This window comes from Tursiops truncatus, chromosome 8 (assembly GCF_011762595.2).
Source record: "Tursiops truncatus isolate mTurTru1 chromosome 8, mTurTru1.mat.Y, whole genome shotgun sequence".
Classification (NCBI taxonomy): Eukaryota; Metazoa; Chordata; class Mammalia; order Artiodactyla; family Delphinidae; genus Tursiops; species Tursiops truncatus.
In genome coordinates, this window is record NC_047041.1 from 97,142,721 (window position 1) to 97,157,040 (window position 14,320).

General features: G+C 38.8%; 2 protein-coding genes across 7 annotated transcripts in view; one reads left to right on the forward strand and one right to left on the reverse strand.

Annotated features, from left to right (window-relative positions):
- LPXN (leupaxin) overlaps positions 1–2,263 on the reverse strand; it is a 43,815-nt gene extending 41,552 nt beyond the window's left edge. For 2 of the 5 annotated variants that reach the window (XM_073808989.1, XM_073808988.1), the window contains exons 1-2: positions 1,270–1,443; positions 563–628 (exon numbers count right to left, since the gene is read on the reverse strand). In XM_073808989.1, the coding sequence (XP_073665090.1) occupies positions 563–571 (9 nt within the window). In that variant the 5' untranslated portion in view covers positions 572–628; positions 1,270–1,443. Of the gene's footprint in view, positions 1–562; positions 1,230–1,269; positions 1,444–2,152 lie in introns of those variants that run through there. The other 3 variants (XM_033860733.1, XM_033860731.1, XM_033860732.2) reach the window with 3 other exon arrangements.
- Positions 1,465–14,320, forward strand: part of ZFP91 (ZFP91 zinc finger protein, atypical E3 ubiquitin ligase) — a 30,837-nt gene continuing 17,981 nt past the window's right edge. For both annotated transcript variants that reach the window (XM_033860729.2, XM_033860730.2), the window contains exons 1-2: positions 1,465–1,886; positions 6,896–6,924. In XM_033860729.2, coding sequence (XP_033716620.1) covers positions 1,543–1,886; positions 6,896–6,924 — 373 coding nt within the window. In that variant the 5' untranslated portion in view covers positions 1,465–1,542. The remainder of the gene's footprint in view (positions 1,887–6,895; positions 6,925–14,320) is intronic.

A 14,320-nucleotide genomic window follows, 5' to 3' on the forward strand; every position in this document is an offset into this window, starting at 1 on the left:
TAAAAACCGCAGAAGCAGATGGTTTCAGGGTGGGGAGTGTGAGGGAGGCCTTCAGTTTTCCGGGTAGGTCACGCTAACAACCCTTCACCTCCCTTCCTTCCAGCCCAGGGACCACAGCCAAGTTAAGCAGCCGATACCAGTTCCTCGGCCCCGACAACATCTAGTAAAAAAGCAATTCTACAATTACTTCTACAAACTTTTATTAAGTATCAAATGAGTGGTAGGAATTGTGCTAGCCCCCCTAGGATCCAACGGAACCAGATTCAATCCCTGACCTCCAGACGCTCACAGGTTAGTGGGTCAGACACAAAAGACGAATATTGCAGATATAAACGCTAAGCGGTCCCAGATGAGGTGCCACCTAACCAGACAAAGATGAGGGCTATTACGTGTCCACCCTACAAATGGTTCGCCAACACCAAGTACGAAACTACGGAAAACCCTGCCAGGCAAACCCCACCAGCCACTGGGCCCACAATTGTGGTCAGATCTACGCAGGCGTTGAGGCCTAACCCGGAAACACTGCCTCCCCGGAAGAGTAAATTCGAAAAGAGTAAACTACCTTTCCCATCGCGCATCAGTCAAACACTCCCAGCATCCTCTCCGCCTCTGGCTCCGTATCTTTTTTCTAAGGCGTAGAATAAGTTGAACTTCATTTCCCAGGATGCCCCTGGGCAAGTTAACCATGCTCATGCGCCAAAAGGCGGGTCCTCCTTGCCCTCACGACCCCGCCTCTGTCCTACCGCCGCCATTTTTTCAGAGACTTTCATCCGGCAGCCGACGGGGCTTTTTTTCTTAAAGGAGAAGCGACAGCTCAAAAAAATTTCCCCCTTCTCCCCGCAAGACCTGGCGGCGCTGGGGACAGAAAGGCTACAGACAGGAAAGTGGGATCGGGGTGGGGGCAGAAGAACGCCGAGGCTACTTCCGCGGCTTAAGGAAGAAGGATAGAAAGAGCCCTTGTGGCATTAGCGGCTCCTTAGGGAGGCAGGTGCGCGCGCAGCCATTCCAGGGTGCGCGCGAGGCGGGGAAAGAGGTGCGTTTTTTTCCCACCAACCTCCTCGCGAGACCTGCCCCTCCCACTGCCCTTAGCGCGCATTGAGCTCCGGAGGTGGGGGAGAAAGGTCATTTTGGCATTGTCGCGAGACACAGCCGTTTAACGGTGAGAACGGGTGCGCGGGGAAGAAAACCTCGCGCGCTCCCTTGGAGCCGTTTCCTGATTGGTTGAAGGGAGGGGTGGGGGAGGGAACCGGTACGCCGCTGCGTGAGAGACCTTGGGGGGCGGGGCGAAGAAGCCGTTCCTCCTCTCCGATTGGTCCGCTGCGCGTCTGTGGCGGGCGCGCGCGCGCCGCCTGCGGTAGAAGGCCTTGAGTGGCAGGGGGTGGGGGGGGCGCCCTCGGAGCCGGGCGGAGGGGAGGGGGGGAACGAGGAGCGCCGAGTGAGAGTGAGCCGGTCGCTCCGGGGGGCGGGGGGAGCAGCGCCGCGGCCGCCGCCGCCTCCGCCTCCGCCGCCTGGGACTAGGGGGTGGGGGGCGGACGAGTCCCGATGCCGGGGGAGACGGAAGAGCCGAGACCCCCGGAGCAGCAGGACCAGGAAGGGGGAGAGGCGGCGGCGGCCAAGGCGGCTCCGGAGGAGCCCCAGCAACAGCCCCCTGAAGCGGCGGCGGCGGCCCCTGGGGGGACCACTAGCAGCCGCGTGCTGAGGGGAGGTCGGGACCGGGGCCGGGCCGCTGCGGCCGCCGCCGCCGCTGTGTCCCGCCGGAGGAAGGCCGAGTATCCCCGCCGGCGGAGGAGCAGCCCCAGCGCCAGGCCTCCCGACGCCCCAGGGCAGCAGTCCCAGGCCGCGAAGCCCCCGTCTCCAGCTCAGGGCAAGAAGAGTCCGCGACTCCTGTGAGTAACGCAGTCTTTCAGGCGGTGGGAAAGACCCCCCTCTACCCGCACGCAACCCTCTCGGCTCCCGTAGCGATCACTCCACGTGACATACTGCTTGCTCTGCCCCCTGCCGGCTCGCATGGCAGATGTCACGCCGCTTCCCTAGCGGTCTTATCACTTCTCTCTGGCTTCCTCCGCCCCCCTTGCCTGTCTGTCCGGCCACTTCCCCACTCCCTGAAGGCGTCCTTTGTAGGATACACTTCTTCTGCTCCTTAGTGACCCACCTCTTCCCTGCCGCCTCAGGCTTCTCCCGCACTCTGGCATCTGCGCTCCCTTTGTCAGCCTATCCCTTTCCCGCTTAGGGCGGCTCTCCAGTATTACATCACATCCCCATTAGGAAATCTACAGCATGAGCTTAGATCTTAGCCTTCAAAATTGTGTCGTTCCCCTCACCCCCCCCCCCCCGTCCCATTAATTAGCTCAAGAGCCAGTTGTACTAGTATCGTTATGTAGCTTTTTTCACTCTACTGAATTTTCACATCACACTTCACTCGTTTTAAAAACCTGGGACTTAGTAGTCGGGTAAAACGTGGCTTGCCATTTTTAAGTATAGAGTCTTTCATGTAACAAGATGAGTGGCGTTTTCTTTCATTTTTTTTGACAAGTAGCTTATGTGTTTGTTTTTGCATATGTTTTAATGTAGGAACTTCGTCCTTAAAAATTAGAAAAATCTGAAAGTAATTTCTTTACTACCTAGAGATCATAGAGAAACTAAGATGATCAGAAATATAAATGTTTTAAATTGTTTATTAAAATGTTTCTATGCTGAAAATACTGAGGCACACGTGTTTGTAAATTCTAGAAATCAATCACATTAGCCATTGAATTCGTTACTGAAGGCATTTGTGTCTTTTGACTTTCAAGTGAAAAAAATTAGTAAAAGCAGGGAAAGTTGAAGGTGGGGGGAGAAATCAGTTTTAAATGCACCCCCACCTCCACCACCACCCTACCTCCCCAGCAGAGAGCATGGCAATATTTTGCTTGTACAGACCCGATAGATTTAGAACACTCCTGTTATGAAATTAAGAGTGAAGTCTGTGACCTTGGCATGCTTGTCTTAGAAGACTCTCAGAAAGAGAAATAAAATTCAAAGGTTTATTGTGTATTATATGTGCTTTCAAATTATTAGATGTTATTTAAATTAACATAATTTAGAGAGTTGTGTAAACTAAATTTCTGTGGACAACAAAAATATGTACTTACAAATGGTTCAGCTGCAATTAGGATTCTAATTGCTGTAAATTAATTTCGTGGTCACAGAAAATTTAAGCTTCTGTATTCTCATAAATTTGAAGAGATATATCGTTAGCCTTATTTGGATATAAATTCCTTGGACAAATTAAACTGCTCGTGCCTCAACTTTATTATCTATAGGCGATAACGTTAATCTCTATGAGCTGCGTTTGTGAGACTTAAGTACACCCTGTGAAACACTTAACACAAAGCATGATATGTAGGAAATATTTACTAAAAGTTACTGTTTTGAGCAGTGATGTCTTTGGTAGAGGTAAAACTAGTGTGTAGTGGTCTTTTTCATGTAAATTCTGTGAAATTGGATTTTTAATTCTTTTTCTGTTACCATACACAGGAAGGTTAATATCTTAATATATTTTTTTTAATTCCCTTTTATCTTCATCTACCCATACCTATATCTCCTTGCCACGTTTCCCTCCTACTGATCCACCAGCTTTACTTATAGAAATGATCTCTTAAGATTATACATAGAGTGGTAGTTTTACCGGCTGTCATGGTTTATTACGTTCCCTAACTCTTGGCAAAAAAGTACTAATGAGTCTTTTTTTATTTCCACATTATAAATGTTACTGTAGTTGAACTTGGATGAAGATGACTTAATTAAACCCCTTCAGTTTTTTTCCTCACAATATTCCTTGTGGGGAGGGAAGAATAGTCTTAATTCTTAAAGTCCCTTTCTCTGTCATCCAATATCATAAAAGAGAGTAGTGTTCTTTTACCTTCACTTAGCCTCAGAACTCTCTCTTGATTTTATATATATATATATATATATAAAATCCAGTTTTGATTGGATTGTTACAATACATTTTCATTGTAATAATTTTTTTGTTACACATTTTCAATTTACTGCATGCCCTGGAAATCAAAGAACTAAAGCATTTCAGCTCCAACCTTGATTGAGCAGTAACTGGTCCTGGTACTGTGTTGACCCAGGGTTTATAAAGGAAAATGAGACATGGACTTTATCCTCAAGGACTTTGCAGTAAAGGAGGAAGATGCATTGATTAGTGGAGATTTGTCAAATGTGTACATGGTTTACAGGTTTTCAGAATGATAAAATAAATTTTGAAACTAATTAAGTGAGAAACAGTCCTTTAAGACATTTCAGTTTACTGAACCCTGGTCTAGTGCCTTCTCACCTTGATTCAGCCCTACTTTCCAAATAACATTTCCCCCAATAAATTCCCAGTCATCAGCTGTTAAACCTACATTTGTTTCTCTTGATAGAAGAGACAGCAGAGTGTACAGTAGCTTAATAATGTCAGTAAATACAGAGACTTGGATTGATTGTAACCTCTTTTCCTCTTACAAGGCAAAATAACAGAGGAAAAAACATTGCTTTCTACTGCTTACTAAGTGACCTTGGGCAAGTCACTTAATCTCCTTAAATATGCTTCATCTTTAGTTGATAATTTATGATTTGTGAAATGAGCTTTATAGTTAGATGATAATTATCATTTTTAGAAACTTTCCTAAGCTTATAACAACTTTTCTATTTGCATTGAAATGTTCAGAAATTAATGAAAAGAGTAGGAACTCTTTGTGAAGGGAAATAAAGAATTTTTCAGTGAATGTGCTCAAGATAAAGGCATGAAGTTAAATCTATAATCATTATAAATTAAAACTTAAAGGCTAATATTAAGGAAAGATAAACCAAATTTGAAGAAAGATTATATATCCGTACTAAGAATTAGGCTTTTCATTTGCCGTATTTTAACCAATAAACTCTGGAGTTAACATTCTTATGTTTCAAATACAGATGTTTATATATTCATCTAACTTAAAAATGTATATGTCTTTCAAATACAGATGTTTATATACTCATCTAACTTAAAAATGTATATGTGTGTGTGTATATGTATATGGGAATTTATATACACACACACCCACACACTCCAGCTTATTTCTGATTCATAAGTTAAAACATTCTTGCTTTCTGCTAATATGGAAACAATATATTGTTAAAATAAGACTACTTTAAATGTAAAAGGCTTATTTTCTTTCTCCCATGTGATAATAAGTCCTTTAGTTATCTGATGCATTTCAGAATTTAACACTTAAATACTTTTTTTTTTTTAATTTCTCATTTAGCTGTTGAGGAAAGGTGTTCTTTCCTCACCACAGGGAATACAGGCTAAAACTGAATATTACTAGAGGTAAACCTACAGACTCAGATGGGTTACAAATGAAGGAAACAAATACTGCTCTGTTTTCTGGTATATGGAGTTCCATTTTGGGTTTATTTTCTTGCTGAAAGTAAAATGATAGTAAACCTTAGCATGATACCTTCTGACTGCTTTTGTAAGGAAAAGGCAATGGTCATAATGGTGAGAATGAAGAGGCAGTAACATTCTGAATTGGAAAAACTTTTCTTGACTCTTTGGAGAAGGCTTCAATTGTATTTAAGCCTGAAATCCTGAGTTTTCCTCTTAACAGTGATCAGTGTGGTAAAAGAAACATTGAACCATTCCAGAAGGTTTTCAGAAAGTTAATTGTATAGTGTTTCAAGATCTAACAATTGTTTCTGTACTTTTCATTTAGAGTTAACATGGTTAGCAGTATTCTTGTGTTAGTTGTTAATTGGGACATTAATAACATAATTTAAAGTTATACCAAGCTTTATTTAAAAAATGGGATGAGAAAATGATATCTAGTCTTTCTAAAGAGAACAGAATATTTATATTATGCGGTGGCTTCTGTATTTGTTTAGATATTCTTTTGTAACATAAGAGTCTTCATTTGTGTTAGGTTTGCTTTCAGAGAAAAAGAGAAAACTGTACTGCTCAGAGATGCTGTGTGGCATCTTTATGGTAAAGATCCAAGACATGTCAACTTTGAATGTGGGTAATGGCTGTGAGGGGATTCATTATACCTTACTCGACAGTTATGTGTGATAGAAATTTTCCTGAATTAAAAACATGGGGATGACATTTTTTTTAGCCAGTATTTTATTACACATTAGCCTCTTTACTGTTCCTCTCCAATTTGTAAAGTGCAAGTTACATTTATTTCTGAGGTCCAGTCTGTTGCCTTTTTAGAAATAGATTTTGACTTGGGTTTAACAAATGAATAATTTTAGGGTTTTCTTTTAGGTTCATTAAATTTTTATTATGAAAATTGTCAAATAAACACAAAGTAGAGAAATAGTATATTGAAACCCCAGTATTTATCACCTAAATTTAATAATTGAGATTTTGCCATGCTTGCTACCTTTATCCCCCTTCCCCCTCGTTTTCTTTCGGTAGAAGTGTTTTAGAGGAAATCTCAAACATTATTTCATTTCACCCCAAGTTACTGCATTTGTGTAGAATAAGGACATTTTTCTCTTATGACCATTTAATACAACAAAATTAGCAATATTTTCTTTGTATTAATATCTTTTTACAGTTAAAAACAACTTTTGAATGATACTCTAGCTGTGTGCTGTCAAATATGATAGCTACATGTGGCTATTTAAATTTACGTTAATCGGAACTGAAAATTCAGTTCCTCAGTTACATAGCTGTTTTAGGCACTCAGTAGCCACATGGCAACTACCGTATTGGACAGTGCAGATGTAGAATATTTTCATCACTCCAGAAAGTTCTGTTGGACAGTACTACTCTAGATGTTTTCTGCATCACTCTGGAGATGAACCTGAAAGAGGTAAATATTTGTGTTTTAAGAAAGTGTGCAAGATTATTCATTTAATATTTGATTCTCTTTTCTTTCAGATGCACAGAAAAAGTATCATCTGACAAAGGTAAGACTGAGTCATTCTTACCTCATGTACATTATATGACTGCTTTATAATCTGATAGAAATTAGAATGAGCTTCAGCCTAATAATTCAAATTGTTCCTATTTAAAAGTGACTTTTATTTAATAAAGAATTACTGGAGTAGATAGAACCTATTTAAGTTAGCAGAAGGTTTGGGCAAGTGGAACATTTTGGCATTATTTAGAAACCTAATAATGGGAAATCAGATTATTTGATGTCACTTTATTGCAATTTTTAAAACTATTTGGTTTTTCGGTAAAGTAACAGAGAGGAATGATATAGACAGCATATATCGACAGAGTATATGTAGACTATATATACAGAGTATAGAGAGTAGAGTAGAGTATAGACAAACTCTTGATGCTTGTAGAGACTCATGTTATAAATGCAGTTTGAAGAATGTGGAGAGAAGAGTTTTCTAAGATTTTAGCCTGGTGAATAATTAAATCGGGTCATTAGGTCTTTCAAAAAGCAAACCAAATACATGTATTAAATGTACTCTTCTGCTTATCTGGATTATGAAGGGAAGCTGATGTTCACTTTATCGTTTTAAATGCTTTTTTAAAAAGACTATTCTGGCTTTGCAGATGGGGTTATTAAAATTGCCCCTGTCATGTTGGGCCAGTTGCTCATTTATTAAATTTTTTTCCCCTAATTATTGGCTGTGTTCCTTGATGCTGCATTCAGATACACAGCGTCCTTCTTAAAACTGGAACAGAGATACTTTTAAGCATATTTCATTTACAGTGTCTGGTCTTGGTCCAGTCCTAAAGGATTGATCAGTTAATTCATTATGTATATATATAACATAAATACTTACTTTTCTTACGTAGACTTTTCTTTTACAAAGAATGCTTTGCAAATATGTATAAGGCAAGTGTAAAACCTGAATTGATGCCATTGAGAAGAATGACAGTGTGGTTAGGAACCAGTAACTTGAATTGGTGGCTGCTTTGTAAATAATTAGACGTCAGTGACCAGGTTTCTTTTTTCTCTGAATTTTAGAATCTAAGGCTAATATTTCATAGTATACCAGGCGTAAGTATTTTGTACTAGGCAAGTTTTTTGTGTAGAAAGTTTTGCATGACTATTTTGTTTAGCAAGTTTTGGATTTTGTTGCTGTTGATACTTAGAAATTAGAATATGTCTGCTAAGAATGGAAAGTCTTGTGTTCCTTACTCAGAGATCATTTTAGAAATTTTAGGATGAGGGGGAAATGTAGACAGGTGGCAGTCAGGTACCAGAGCAGTTTCTATTAAGACAAAAAGCAAAAACCGCAACCTGCCTTTATCAGAGCTAAAAGTACCTCCTGTGTCTAAAGACTACGTCTAAAGAAATTATTTTGGGTTGTCTTGAGGCGAGGTCACAGAATACGGTGGAAATTTTGAACCCTGCTGGAGATAAATTAATCACTGTTTGTGTCAGTTTGTTAAACCAGAGGTTGGCATGTTATGTACAGATTTGCAGTTGAGGAGAGATTAAAACTGCATTGTGGTTAATTCAGTCTAAATCAATCCCACTTTAATCCACTAGTTAAATACTCTGGATCTAGAGTTAGAGCTCAGGGTTTGAATTCAAGTTCTTCCTTTTATTGCAAATAATCCAATACACTGAATCCAGTAAGGACTCAATAAAAGGTAGCTGTTGTTAAGTTTGTAAAATTTCCAAGAAATACTCTCCAACCCCCATCTCAGTCTCTGCATTAGTTTACTTGTACAGTAGCTGTTCAACTCTATGAACAGTATATATAGGTACAGAAGTATATCTTATCTTATACAACTAGATAGTGAATAAAGAAATGGAGGTTGGTTTTCTAAAGGTACAGCTATCTTTTTGTTTTCTTACATTGAAAAGATGTTTTCAGGATTGTTTTTACTCTTATTTACTCCAAACAACTTGAAATTATGTGCTGCCCTTCAACTAAAGATAAGAACTTTGGACGTGTTAGAATAAATGACTTGGCACACACAAAAAAACAGCTTGCCGTTGTTTCTAAATTATTAAATTGCAAAATGCCATGTTCATTTTTCAAGCTGAAATAATAGTAAAGAAACATATTAGTGTAGGTCCCTGTTCCTACTACATTTCTTTAACCCTGATGGGTATATGTAAAAGAATGGAAAGTTGCTTTGCGAATAGTGTTTATTAATTCATTCAACAAGTGATCGCTTAAAACATGAAAGCTTGGTTTACCACTGCCAGAGATTATCACCATCATTGTGGAGCTTCCAAGAATGTTAGCAGAAATTCTGAGGGATGGGGCCTGGCTAATGCCTTTTTAACTTGGCTTTATGTTTTCATTCCGGTCTTTGTTTTGAACCAATGTTATACTTAAGGTAATGAAGTAAAGGAATGGTTTGACTAAATGTAATTATTAATAATCCCAGCATTACTTTGTCTGCTAATTTTAATTTCTTTCACTTTTCAAACCTCCAACCAGAACTGCCCAAGATAAATCGTAAAAAAGGAGACAGTAGTATCTTAATTTTTATTAAATGTTTCAAGAGTTTCATGGGATAATAACAAATATTACAGAGTCAAATAAATGTGGGCAGTGTTTGAGTCATCAAAGTTATTTATTGCAGGACTTCTCAGAGACTTTGATTTCAGGTACTATGCAATGTAAATACCAAAATATGCAGAATTACCTATAAGACACCCCCTCCTTTTTTTCTTTTTTTTCCTCCATTTAAAGAATAGCTCATGAAATTAGAGCTTATGGGAAACAGTTTGGAATCCTGGGTGCTTGAAAATTTGATTGTATAAAAGTTTGGGTCTCATCTTTTATTCAAAATCATTTTACTGTTTTTAGTTACTCTTCCTGTTACGGAGTAGTGATGTTTGGAAAAGATTGCCTAGACAGAATCACCAAATGAGTTCATAACAGATCTATGAAGTTACTTAGATTGTTTAAAGTTTTGACTATTTGCCTTATCTAGTTAATAAATTTCATAGCTTTAATTTCATCAGAGTGTTTCTGTTTTCCTGAGTTGGAATACCTTTGATTATTTCTTATCCTCTCATTTCCAGTATTTTTAAACAATATTTGTGTCATCCTTTAATATATAGAACAGGAATTCCCACCTTTTTTTCCCACTCTAACGAGAAAAATCTAACTTAATTTTTACCATTTGAGTTTCTGTGCAAACGATGTACAGAACATTGTCTTCACAATTCTTCCTTGAAACATTAAAAGGACTCGCTTTCCCTGACTTCTTTTAATATTGCTGAGATTGGCTAATATTTCAAAATGGGCTTTACTAATTATTTATGGAAAACAAAGTAGAGATAATTATCGAAATACACAGAGTAGTACGATCTGGTTTCCGAAACTCAAGTTCTGACTATTATAATGCTTACGTCTCAAGAGGCTGACAGTAGTTTAGATAGGCATTTTATCTATCCTATTTCCTTCCTAGCCCTTTATCTTAAGGTAACAGGAACCATATTATTTCTCTCAGTATGAGAATGATCAGCTCAACATCTTGTTCCATGTTGGCAATGCCCCATAACCTTTAAACCATTTTTCTAATTCAAACATCCAGACCTCCTGTGGTTCTTCCTGAAGTGCAGACATACCTCATTTATGGTTAGTGTGGATTGTGACATAGGCTTAGAAAGCCTTGATTATCAGCTCCTTTCAGTTATGGGATGTTTCATCACTCAGGTAAATGAGTCTTTCTGTCCCTTACATATAAAAAAATAACTTTATAATGATTTGCTGATTATGATTCAGCATATCCGAACCATCTCAACACAGTTTATTCTGTTATATATAATAGTGATTTTATATTGAGATTCCTTTCCCTGCCAGAACCAATTGAGAGTTGCAACAGAATGCCCTGGTAGAAGAAAACTGAAGCAGAAGAAGCCTAAGGTCCTGAGTGGGCAAGCCGACACTCAGCATATAAGAATCTGAAACCCCTGAAGAGACACCCGTCTCTACGTGCAAGCATAACATTATCCTCACACTGAGATCATGGGTGGATGAGAACCTCTGACAAAAAGAAGTTCTCTGATTTAATGACCCCTGACCTTTTAAGTCCAAGAAGGATCAAGCTCCTCTGAATTAAAACTAGGCAGGTTGATCTAACTACATCCAGGCAGATACCCCTTTAGCTTCAGTGCAGTTAATTCCCTTAGAGGTAACTGAGGTTGTCTTTTGCCTGCCTGCTTCCTTGCGTGTGGCTTGCTTCTTTGATCCTGAACTCCCAACTTACATCCTACCTTCTTATTGACTGATTCTGTAACTTTACCTCTTTGAAAATTTCTAAACCCCATTTTCTGTACTGTGACTCTCTAGACTCTTATGCATTGTTGTATAACAAACCATTCAAAAACTTAGTGGTTTAAGATACAAAAATTTGTTATTTCTCAGTTGTCCCTCTCCTCAGTGGCCTTTCAGTTCACATTTTCATGTCATGGTAGGCTCAGGTCAATGGTCCAAAAGCTGCAAGGCCTCTTGAAGTCACCCCACAGGATATAAGATCAACATACAAAAATCAATTGTATTTCTGTGTATTAGCAGCAAAACATTGAAATTATAAAATTTTTAAAATATCTTTTACAATAGTATCAAAAATACAAAACACTTAGGGATAAATCTGATAAAAGATGTGAAGTATGCCTAAACACTGAAAAGTATAAAACATTGCTGAGTGAAATTAAAAACCTAAATAAATGGAGTGATGTGCCTTGTTCATGAATTTGAAGATTCAATATTGTTAAGATGTTATTTCTCCTCATATCGATCTATAAATGCAGTATAATCCAAGTCAAAATCCCAACAGGTTTGGGCTTCCCTGGTGGCGCAGTGGTTGGGGGTCCGCCTACCGATGCAGGGGACGCGGGTTCGTGCCCTGGTCCAGGAGGGTCCCGCATGCCGCGGAGCGGCTGGGCCTGTGAGCGGTGGCCGACGAGCCTGCGCGTCTGGAGCCTGTGCTCCGCGATGAGGGAGGCCGCGACAGTGAGAGGCCCATGTACCGCCAAAAAAAAAAACAAAAACAAAATCCCAACAGGTTTTTTTGTGAAGAATTTTGACCTTGAAAACTTCTTGAAAGGGTATTGGGGACCCAAAGGAGGTTGCAAACTACAGTTTCAAAACTATTAGCTTACCCTCTTTTTAATAGTGGATTTGATTCTTTAAGGAGAGAGGAAGAGATGAATTAGATACTTGGTGGGCATCCAACCATGACGACTACATGTATGTTCTGTGTTTATTTAACTATTACTTGATCGAAGGACATTTGATATTTCTCAGGTGTCCCCCCAATTACAGGTGATTTTATTTACTGATTGATTGGCTGCTCAAGACATACCATACGTATACAAAGGTACACTTACTGGAAGTGTACTGCTTCATGAATATTCACAAGGCAAGTCCAGTCATGTAACCATTACCCAGCTCAAGAAACAGAACATGATCAACCACTCCTATGTATAACCACCATTCTGACTTTGAACAGCACAAACTAGTTGTGCAGGTTTTTGAATTTTATATAAATGGAATAATACATTATGTTCTCTTTTTGTAGGGCCTCTTTTGCTCACTGTATGTGACATTCCTCTATGTTGTATTTGTTATAGATTGTTTATTTTCATTGCTACGTAGTGTTCCATTATGGGGGAATGTATCACAATTTACCCATTTTACTACTGATGGGCATTTGGGTAGTTTTCAGTTACTGGCCTTTATGACTAGTGCTGCAGTGCATATTTTATTAATATTTATTGAGGCATAATTTACACACCTTAAAATTCACACATTTTTAAGTGTGTAATTCAGTCTATATAGATTTGCCTTTTCTGACATTCTTATATATAAACTTGTACATACAATATGTGAGGTTTGTTTTGAGTCTGGCTTCTTTCACTTAGCATAAGATTTTTGAGGTTAATCCATGTTGTAGCATGTATAAATATTTTCATTCCTTTGCATGGAAATACTCCATTTGATCTATCTGTTCATCAGTTGATCCACTTTTTAGCTAGCTACTGTGAATGTTCTAAACATGCAGTTTTAGATTAAGAATTCACTTCCTTGAAGTAATTCTTCTTGTGGTCTTTTAGGTCAGTATCTTACATAAATGAGCTTCTCTTTTGGCTCTGAACCTAAGGCTGGGTGGAAATGAACCAAATCTGAATTAAGCTCTTGGACTGGCACGTTCCCATTCCTCTTTTAATGATTAGATGTGGTATAGTAGAAAGAATATAGACTTTGGACGTAGATATACCTGAGTTCAAATCTCAGCTCCACGATTTAATATGTGAGCTTGGGAAAGTCAGTTACTTGCTTTCCTCATCTATAAAAATAATAATTACTTGGCAGGATTATGAGGACTAAGTTTAGAAAAAGGGAAAAAATATTAGGCACTTAACAAGTATTTAAGGTTTGTTAGTTTCCCAAAAGAAACGTAAATATTTAAATAGAGATGAGACTTTTACTCTGGTTTCTTCCAGCCTATCAACCAACTATTCCCTATTTACCCCAAATCAATGTTAGCTCTATAATCTTGGGTAAGTCATTTAATTTCTCTAAGCCTCAGTTAGGAAAATGAGGCAATCTGAAGGAGGACCAGGTCATGTTACGATAAACCTTAAGACTTGAAGTATTTTGTCATGATGAAAATGGCTGTCACCTTTTGGAATTTGATGTTAGGTTGTTTTGAAAGGATTATTGGTTGCTCTAGGATTGAGAAAATTTACTTTGTTTCATCTTTTGGTACCTAGAAGAATTGGGAGAAACATTCCTGCCAGTAGTACCAGTATCTTTTTATCTCAATTCATAGCATCAGCCACTCTTGATTTGTCCCTTCTTTCTCTTTCCAGAACGTGGTTGTATTCACTGTGCCTGCAGTGGCTTGCCTGGTGTCTTCCTTCACCTGGGCTACTGTGGCTCTTTTCTCTTCTTATCACTTATGTATCAAGGAGCCTCTTCAAAGTCACCTACTGTTATGAGAAACAACTACAAATTGTCTTTGAAGCATCACACAGACAGAACTTGGTTCTTTTCCATCTTGTCATGATTATCCTAATGTGTGGGTTATCCTCTGTTGTCAGTTTCTACTCTGAGAACCTGGAGTGCTCCTTTTTTTCCCTTTGTATTTTCTTTTTAAGGTGAAATCCATGTAACAAAATTAACCATTTTAAAGCATAGAATTCAGTGACATTTAGTACATTTATAGTATTGTGCCACCATCACCTCTGTCCCCACCAAAGAAGACCCTATACCCATTAAAGGTAGTCATTTCCCACCCCACCCCCATTTCTAGCTTCTAACGAACATTAATTTGCTTTTACCTTAGTTACCTTAAAACATTACTCTGAATTTACCTCTATTCTGAATATTTCATGTACATGTAATTGTACGATACGTGATT